This window comes from Coregonus clupeaformis, unplaced genomic scaffold, assembly GCF_020615455.1.
Source record: "Coregonus clupeaformis isolate EN_2021a unplaced genomic scaffold, ASM2061545v1 scaf0847, whole genome shotgun sequence".
Classification (NCBI taxonomy): Eukaryota; Metazoa; Chordata; class Actinopteri; order Salmoniformes; family Salmonidae; genus Coregonus; species Coregonus clupeaformis.
This window is the reverse complement of record NW_025534302.1, coordinates 61,060-71,090: the sequence shown is the minus strand read 5'-3', so window position 1 is coordinate 71,090 and position 10,031 is coordinate 61,060. Positions and strand designations below refer to the sequence as shown.

At 40.5% G+C, this 10,031-nt stretch overlaps 1 protein-coding gene across 1 annotated transcript; it reads left to right on the top strand.

The window, feature by feature from the left end:
• Window positions 1–3,140: 3,140 nt before the first annotated feature.
• LOC121557817 (gastrula zinc finger protein XlCGF57.1-like) lies at window positions 3,141–5,946 on the top strand (the record flags this gene model as incomplete). The annotated part of the gene is made up of 2 exons (XM_045216903.1): window positions 3,141–3,761; window positions 4,721–5,946. Coding segments are annotated over exons 1-2 (1,611 nt in total), but the record flags the coding sequence as incomplete, so codon positions are not given.
• Between the last annotated feature and the right edge of the window lie 4,085 nt (window positions 5,947–10,031).

Below are 10,031 nucleotides of genomic sequence, written 5' to 3'. Positions count from 1 at the left end.
TCCATGTGGAATGCTTTCGACACCTTGTACAGTCCATGCCCCGACGAATCAAGGCTGTTCTGAGGGCAAAAGGGGGGGTAGGGGGTGTTCCTTGTGTTTGGTATAGAGGAGATAGAGAAGATAGTGTTCCTTGTGTTTAGTATTCTCCCAACTGGTATCATATCAAAATAAATGAAAATATAATGAGCGGATCACCTGCAGTACCCCCGCGGACCACAGGTTGGTAACAACTGCTCTACGTTCATTTACATAATATTTATTAAAAATAAACAAGATCAAATAACATCGTGATTGTTCTGGGAAAAATTACGAAGACGGTTTAACCCGTTACACTGGTGGAAATTGGCCTGTGTGGATAGGGACAGATGTGTCTGTTTCTGACAGAAGAAATATCAAAAGGATATGCATGACCATGGGAGCAATTGAAAGAGAACACTGTTGTAGATCATTAAATGATCAGCCCAAAGGACTCAACAGTTCACCAAGACACAAGACTGAATCCAAACATTACACTGTTGATTTCGTGTGCATTTTACATTTACTGTACTTTTTGCAGCATTTGTCAATAACGAAATCTGAAAATACTGTGGATACATTCAGTATCATAAGAATATTCATGAACATTTTGGGGTAGGTGCAACACAACAAAAATCAATTCCAAGGGTTTGAGTGAGACGTCTAATTGGTGTCTCCAAGTGGCCACACCCCTCTCCAAACTGTGGGTTTGAGTGAGTGGTCTAACTGGTGCCTCCAAGTGGCCACACCCCTCTCCAAACTGTGGGTTTGAGTGAGAGGTCTAACTGGTGCCTCCAAGTGGCCACACCCCTCTCCAAACTGTGGGTTTGAGTGAGAGGTCTAACTGGTGCCTCCAAGTGGCCACACCCCTCTCCAAACTGTGCAGTTCCTAAGTCATTTCAATGCACTTTTATGACTCCAGGAAAGAACCTTCAACTATAAGGGTTTTTTCTGAGCTCTCTTAGCGTTGCTGTTGAGGAACTGAAGAGAGCACACTTGTAGTTTTCTGTTTGGAACACAGCCCCTCCATCACACACTTACTGTAGTTGTTTACGAAACTCCTCCCCAAAAACGTTCCATTATGAAATCTCAATCTGGGTCAGGTAGGCATCACTTGAAAGGTTATTCTATTACCAACATGACCAGCTAACATATAATATACAATCTTACAGTGTCAGGCTCTTGATTTACAGCATTCCCCTCACTCAGAAAACACATCATATGCAAACATTTACCAGGAAGGATCATGTAGAGGTTTCATTCAGGTCTCTCTGTTTAAACAAACACTGTTTGTCTTTGGCAGGAGAAAGAACAGACTCAGTGAAACCACAGCCAGAGACATCCAAACCAGCTAGACGTAACCACTACTCCCAGTGTGGAAAGTGTTTAGCCAGTTAGTGGGGCTGAAATCACACGAGAGAATACACACATAAGAGAAGCTTTTCCAATGTTCCCCAGTGGAAAGAATTATACTGAGTTATGGAGCCTGAAAACACATAAGATGACGCACAGGAGAGAAGCCTTAAAATAATCCACACCACAGAGAAATATATCTTTCTCCCAGTGTGGAAAGATACAGTGCATTCGGAAAGTATTCAGACCCCTTGACTTTTTCCACATTCTGTTACATTACAGCCTTATTCTAAAATGGATTAAATTAATTTGAAGAGTGGTACTCAGTGATGTGTTGTATTGGATTTGCCCTAAACATAATGCTTTTGTATTCAGGACAAAATGTTAATTGCTTTGCCACATTTTCTGCAGTTATTCTGTACAGGCTGTCATTTAGGTTAGTATTGTGGAGTAACTCCAATGTTGTTGATCCACCTCAGTGTTGTCCTATCACAGCCATTACATTCTGTAACTGTTTTAAAGTCACCATTGCCTCATGGTGAAATCCCTGAGTGGTTTCCTTCCTCTCCCGCAACTGAGTTAGGAAGGACGCCTGTATCTTTGTGGTGTATTGATACACCATCCAAAGTGTAATTAATAGCTTCCCCATGCTCAAAGGGATATTCAATGTCAGCTTTTTTTTATTACCCATCTACCAATAGGTGCCCTACTTTGGGAGGCATTGGAAAAACCTCCCTGGTCTTTGTCGTTGAATCTGTGTTTGAAATTCGATGCTCGACTGAGGGACCTTACAGATAATTGTATGCGTGGCGCACAGAGATTAGGTAGTCATTCATAAATCATGGTAAACACTATTACTGCACACAGAGTGAGTCCATGTAACTTATTATCTGACTAGTTAGAATTTCGTTACTCCTGAATTTATTTAGACTTGCCGTAACAAAGGGGTTGAATACTTATTGACTTGAGACATTTCAGCTCTTCATTTTTTATTACATTTGTAAACATTTCTAAAAACATAATTCCACTTTGACATTATGGGGTATTGTGTGTAGATCCGTGACACAAAATCCAGGCCGTAACACAACAAAACCATGCTCTACCAACTGAACTACAGAGGACCACAGAGTGTGGCTTTAAGGGGACAGCATGGTTTCATGTAGATGTGGGAAAAAAGACAGATCAATATTTTTTTTATATTTCCATATTCAAATGGGTATGCTACCAAGCAGGATCAATAAGTTATCCAGCTAACTTTGATAAAGAACCAGAAATTACTATAGAATTTCTGAGTTATTAAAACAATCTAAACTTAGATATACGTTTTTGGTTGTTTTATTAGAGACCATTGCAATTTCAATCTTTAAAAAAGTATATAAAAATATTTCCCTATAATAATTAGGCAAGCTAGCTAAATATCTCATTGATCTTGCTTTGTTGAATACCTTTCAGGTCTAAATCTGCGTAGAGGAAAGTTTGACCAATCAAGAAAAAAGTATTATTTACAATGACTGCTGACGAACTCACTGATCCTGCTTTGTTGAATACCTTTCAGGTCTAAGTCTGCATAAAGGAAAGCATAGCTGTAAGAAGTAAGAGAACACGTCATCTGGTTGTTTTGAAATGACTCCTTATGACAATATTTGCCATAAGAAACAATGTAGTGGATATTTTCCCATCTGCGTTTCCCACTCCAGTCAGCAGATGACGATGTGAGTCTTTCAAGTGATGATTCTTGCGTGACGTATAATCTCGTGGACTGGACGCTTACTTTTTGAACAACAAGGCTACTGATTCAACCACCTCCGTAGCTTGCTAGCAACATAAAACCAAAACATTGGAGCATTATGTGTGTATTAACCTCAGTGTTTTAAACACACTGTCTGCGTATAAAGTGACTGCATTTCATTTCATATTGACGTTGTTGTTAGTCAGCTCTGGTTAAGATAGCCTAGCACTATAGGCTAGTCGGGAATGCTAAATAGCTAGCTAGCTAACATCCCAGACCATGAGCTCACTAAACTACTCCCCGCCTACCAAAGAAGAGGTCCGCTGGACGGAGAAAAAAGCTCTGGGACTGAACATTGTCGTGAAAGAGGAAGAGGAGGATATCGCAGTGAAAGAGGAAGAGGAGGATATCACAGTGAAAGAGAAGGCGATGACTGTCACAGTCAAAGAAGAAGATAAAGAAGCTTTCGGAATGAAAGAAGAAGAGGAGGAGAAAGCTATCACATTGAAAGAAGAAGATGATGATGTAACAGTGAAAGGAGAGGAAGAAGGTTTCAGGGTGAAAGAGGAAGAGGATGTTTCAGTAAAGGAAAAAGAGGACGTTTTTGGAGTGAAAGAGGAGGGGGAGGATGATGAGGAGGAGACTGGAGATCAGATTAACACCAGTGAGTATTGTCTTAAAAACAGGGGCACAAATTCTGCAGTTGTGTGGCTTTAGGGGGAATTCTACTGAAGTTCTACACTTGAATAATTTTGTTCTGTAGGAATTGTTGAAGATAGAAAGACTGGGGGCCACCTAGCCTGTTACTCCTTACAGTCCAAGGACCTGACATGTTCTGTTTTACAGGCAAATTGGCTCTGGAAGCCAAAACAGCCAAATAACTCCATCTGAACGTGAATCGATTCTAAATTGTGGTACGGTTCTACAAACATAAATCCCTCTACTTTCATATCGCATTAAAAATAATTTCACAAAAACACACACTTACTGTTTTAACCAGCTTTAACACAGTTGCAGCCGTCTTCCATTTACACACAGGTCTTAGGAGACGCAGATAGCTTATTAGCACAGGTAGTCAACTCTGTCTCTGTCGGGTTTTTCCGTAAACACGCGCTGTAACGTGGAGATATGGCCGCGTGGGAACAAACACTAATAAGATACAGTATCTTGTTTAAACAGATTTTTATGGGGATTTTTTAATGCAAATTCGATTTCTGCGGGGCCACGAAATTGGACTCCTTCAGTAGCAGTTTAAATGTAACTACATTTCATTTTAAAACAATGGAGCAATAAGATTACATTTGATCAAATAAAAGTTAGTTTAGCAGAAGGATTACATATATCTAGGATTAATTCAAATCTAGGTTTAAAGTTTGGTGCAACAAGATTACATGTTAAACCTTGATTTAACCCAGTTTAAGAGTTAATCCATATTGGTGAAACCCACTCTAAATGTAATAGTGTTTTTATTAGCCTCCAAAGCACTACAGCCACTCTGTGATGACACGCTCTGATCTTTTATTGAGTGATCTAGTCTAGATTAAACCTCATAGACAGTTTTATCATGTGGAGGTTTCATTCAGGTCTCTCTGTTTAACCAAATACTCTGTTAATCTTTGACAGAAGAGAGACCAGACTCTCACTCTGACAGCGGGAAGAGTCCTTCAGGGGAAGCAGCCCCAAAGAAGTCCAAACCAGCGAGACCACACCACCGCTCCCAATGTGGGAAAAAATGTAACCGGTTAGGACACCTGAAAGAACATAAGAAAACACACACAGGAGAGAACCCTTTCTACTGCTCCCAGTGTGGAAAGGGTTTTAGACACTCAGACCATCTAAAAGTGCATGCAAGAAAACACACTGGAGAGAAGCCATATCAATGCTCCCAGTGCATTTTTTTTTTTCACTCATCAGGGGACCTGACATCACATGAGAGAACGCACTGTGTAGAGAGGCTTTTCCAATGCTCTCAGTGTGGAAAGAGTTTTACCCGGTTAGGGAACCTGAATATGCATTTGAGAACACACACAGGGGAGAAGCCTTTCCACTGCTCCCTTTGTGGAAAGAGTTTTACCTGGTTAGGGAACTTGAAAATGCATGAGAGAATACACACAGGAGAGAAGCCTTTCCACTGCTCCCTGTGTGGAAAAAGTTTTACCTGTTTAGGGACACTGAAAAAGCATAAGTTGACACACACAGGAGAGAAGCCTTTCCAATGCTGCCAATGTGGAAAGAGTTTTACCCAGTTAGTGAACTTGAAAAGGCATGAAGGAACACACACAGGAGAGAAGCCTTTCCACTGCTCCCAGTGTGGTAGGGGTTTTAGACACTCAGGGCATCTAAAAGTGCATGAAAGAACACACACTGGAGAGAAGCCATATCAATGCTCGCAGTGTGGAAATAAAAAAAATTCATCGCGGGACCTGAAATCACATGAGAGAACACACTTAGTAGGGAGGCCTTTCCAATGCTCTCAGTGTGGAAAGAGTTTTACCCGGTTAGGGAACCTGAATAGGCATTTGAGAACACACACAGGGGAGAAGCCATACCACTGCTCAGACTGTGGAAAGAGATTTACCCAACTAGGGGATCTGAAATCACATGAGCGGACACACACAGGAGATAAGCCTTTCCAATGCTCTCAGTGTGGAAAAAGTTTTGCCTGCTTAGGGAACTTGAAAATGCATGAGAGAATACACACAGGAGAGAAGCCTTTCCACTGCTCCCTGTGTGGAAAGAGTTTTACCTATTTAGGGACACTGAAAAAACATGAGATGACACACACAGGAGAGAAGCCTTTCCAATGCTCCCAATGTGGAAAGAGTTTTACCCAGTTAGTGAACCTGAAAAGGCATGAAGGAACACACACAGAATAGAAGCCTTTCCAATGTTCTCATTGTGGAAAGACATTTTCCCAGTCAGAGGACCTGAAATCACATGAGAGAATAGAGAGGCTGTGGTTCTGACTTATGTTTTTGACTAAGAATTTGTGTTTTGGTTTATGTCACATGAAATCATATTGTACGTATGAAAGTTTACTAAAGAATAGGCCTACTTTTGTTTTAGTTTTTCTTCTCAAGACATGATCACATCTAAAATCAGTATATATGTATATTTTTATGTGTAGATTTGGATATTGGTATTTCAAAATGTAAAAAAAAAAACATACAAAAAATATATGCCAACATTTGTTTTCTTTTTCTCAAGATATGATCACATCTAAAATCAGAATATATTTTAAATGTATGTTATTTTGATTATGAATTTTGATTGATTGTATACATGTATAAACCCTTATATACATGTATGATTTGGATATTGGTATTTGAAAATGTAAATACTTTTTAGATTAATAAAATGTGCTTTTCTTGATTCTAACCTTGAAACTTCTTGAATTTATTTGTGTTTCATTTAGTTAATTTGTGTAGTAATCATCAAGCTGAAAATGTAGTCATGAAAAACATTCACTACCTCATGAATGTTCCCATCAGTATATTCCGTCAGAGAAAACACAGCTGCTGATTGGCTGCTGCAAAATTTAACTGACTGAGTTACCCACTCCAGTCAGTAGATGGCGATGTGCGTCTTTCAGGCGATGCTGCCAGAGTGTGACGTATAATCTAGTGGACGGGACACTTCTTCAATAACAACAACAGCTAGGGTGTAATCAAAGACAGGACTGTCTTTAGATAGGCAGAAACTGCTTCTCTAATAGAAATGCCTGATCACGTTTGTAGGCGATGTCATGGCGACGTTGGTTAACTAAGGGTCAATCTCATCCTCTTCTTCCAACTCACTGAATTTTCCTCTTCTTACAATTCAGACTCCGAATTGACAGAGACATGATCCTCATATTCGGAACAATCTTCATCTTCCAAAGTGGAAGACAATCCTTCCACACCAGCTTCTCTCTCTGCAAAAATAATGTCTAAGGCCCTCTGAGCAGAGATTATTTTTGCCATACTGATTGATTGTGGTAAGGAGCCACACATGCAAAGCTATTTATTTGTTGTGTCCCTCCCCCAATTTGCACCTGGCTGGGGTAGAGTGTGGGAAAGCTCTACCAACTGAGCTACACGGGGGGACATGTGATGTCTTTCCAACTGCTATGGTCATTGTCATGCCACAGATCTGTCATGCCAGAGATCATAGGAGTTGGCTAATCAACTCTAACAGATCTGGGACCAGGCTATGCCTCTAATTAACTCTAACAGATCTGGGACCAGGCTATGCCTCTAATTACTAACAGATCTGGGACCAGGCTATGCCTCTAATTAACTCTAACAGATCTGGGACCAGGCTATGCCTCTAATTAACTCTAACAGATCTGGGACCAGGCTATGCCTCTAATTAACTCTAACAGATCTGGGACCAGGCTATGCCTCTAATCAACTCTAACAGATCTGGGACCAGGCTATGCCTCTAATCAACTCTAACATCTGGGCCAGCTCTCTAGACATACATGTTTTCCACATTTTGTGACATTACAGCCTTATTCTAAAATGGATGAAATCGTTTTCCCTCATCAATCTACATACAATACCCCATAATGACAAAGCAAATAGAGGTTGTAATTTTTTTTTGCAAATGTATTTTTTTTTTTAACTACGGACATATCACATTTACGTAAGTATTCAGACCCTTTACTCAGTACTTTGTTGAAGCACCTTTGGCAGCGATTACAGCCTCAAGTCTTCTTGGGTATGATGCTACAAGCTTGGCACACCTGTATTTGGGGAGTTTCTCCCATTCTTCTCTGCAGATCCTCTCAAGCTCTGTCAGGTTGGATGGGGAGTGTTGCTTCACAGTAATTTTTAGGTCTCTCCAGAGATGTTAGATCGGGTTCAAGTCTGGGCTCTGGCTGGGACACTCAAGGACATTCAGAGAATTGTCCCGAAGCCACTCCTGCGCTGTCTTGGCTGTGTGCTTAGGGTCGTTGTCCTGTTGGAAGGTGAACCTTTGCCACAGTCTGAGGTCCTGAGCGCTCTGGAGCAGGTTTTCATCAAGGATCTCTCTGTACTTTGCTCCGTTCATCTTTCCCTCGATCCTGACTAGTCTCCCAGTTCCTGCCGCTGAAAAACATCCCCACAGCATGATGCTGCCACCACCATGCTTCACTGTAGGGATGGTGCCAGGTTTCCTCCAGACGTGACGCTTGGCATTCAGGCCAAAGAGTTCAATCTTGGTTTCATCAGACCAGAGAATCTTGTTTCTCATGGTCTGAGTCCTTTAGGTGCCTTTTGGCAAACTCCAAGCGGGCTGTCATGTGCCTTTTACTGAGGAGTGGTTAACGTCGGGCAACTCTACCATAAAGGCCCGATTGGTGGAGTGCTGCAGAGATGGTTGTCCTTCTGGAAGGTTCTCCCATCTCCACAGAGGAACTCTGGAGCTCTGTCAGAGTGACCATCGAGTTCTTGGTCACCTCCCTGACCAAGGCCCTTCTCCCCCGATTGCTCAGTTTGGCCGGGCGGCCAGCTCTAGGAAGAGTCTTGGTGGTTCCAAACTTCTTCCATTTAAGAATGATGGAGGCCACTGTGTTCTTGGGGACCTTCAATGCTGCAGAACTGTTTTGGTACCCTTCCCAAGATCTGTGCCTCGACACAATCCTGTCTCGGAGCTCTACGGACAATTCCTTTGACCTCATGGCTTGGTTTTTGCTCTGACATGCACTGTCAACTGTGGGACCTTATATAGACAGGTGTGTGCCTTTCCAACTCATATCCAATCAATTGAATTTACCACAGGTGGACTTCAGTCAAGTTGTAGAAACATCTCAAGGATGATTAATAGAAACCGGATGCACCTGAGCTCAATTTCGAGTCTCATAGCAAAGGGTCTGAATACTTATGTAAATAAGGTATTTCTGTTTTTTATTTGTAATAAATTGGCAGAAAATTCTAAAAACTTGTTTTAGCTTTGTCATTATGAGGTATTTTGGTTAGATTGATTAGGTACATTTTTTATTTAATCCTTTTCAGAATAAGGCTGTAACGTAACAAAATGTGGAAAAAGTCAAGGGGTCTGAGACCTTGGTCTCAGTATGCCTTCCCTGTTAAAGATACCTAGGTCTCAGTATGCCTTCCCTGTTAAAGATACCTTGGTCTCAGTATGCCTTCCCTGTTAAAGATACCTAGGTCTCAGTATGCCTTCCCTGTCAAAATAAAGGTTAAATAAATCATCCTGGCTTTAGATTTAGCGAGGGCACAAGATGTAGAAAAGGTGACTAGTAAACTATAGAATGAGTATGTGGGCACACAGCGCTTCACATGTAATGCTATGTGGGCACACAGCGCTTCACATGTAATGCTATGTGGGCACACAGCGCTTCACATGTAATGCTACGTTTGTAAAAATTTCAAAACTTGTTTTCGCTTTGTCTTTATGGGTATTGTGTATAGATAAATTAGGATTTTTAATTTATTTAATCCATTTTAGAATAAGGCTGTAACGTAAAAGAAATGTGGAAAAAGTCAAAGGGTCTGAATACTTTCTGAATGCACTGTAGATGTATATAATGAACAGACTAGGTCTATAATGAACATCCACTAGTGGCTAACACATTCTATTCAGACAAAAATGTATTGCATTAATCCAATCATTTTTACAATCAGCACCTTTCTTCTCTGACATGGAATAATACTGGTGGGAACATTCATGAGGTAATCAATGTTTTTCATGTCAATAACTTATCAAAGTTGCTATCAGAACAACGTCATCACATTTTCATTCACCTCTGCTAGTACACAAATTAACTCAATAAACAATACAATTAAATTCCAGAGGATTCAAGGTTTAAATTAAGAAATGCACATTCCATTAAATCTTTTAAATAATTTACATTTTGAAATATCCAAATCATATAATGAACATCTAAGGGTTTATGCTTCTATTCAATACATCTAAATCATAATCAAAATTAAAATAAAATTAAAAT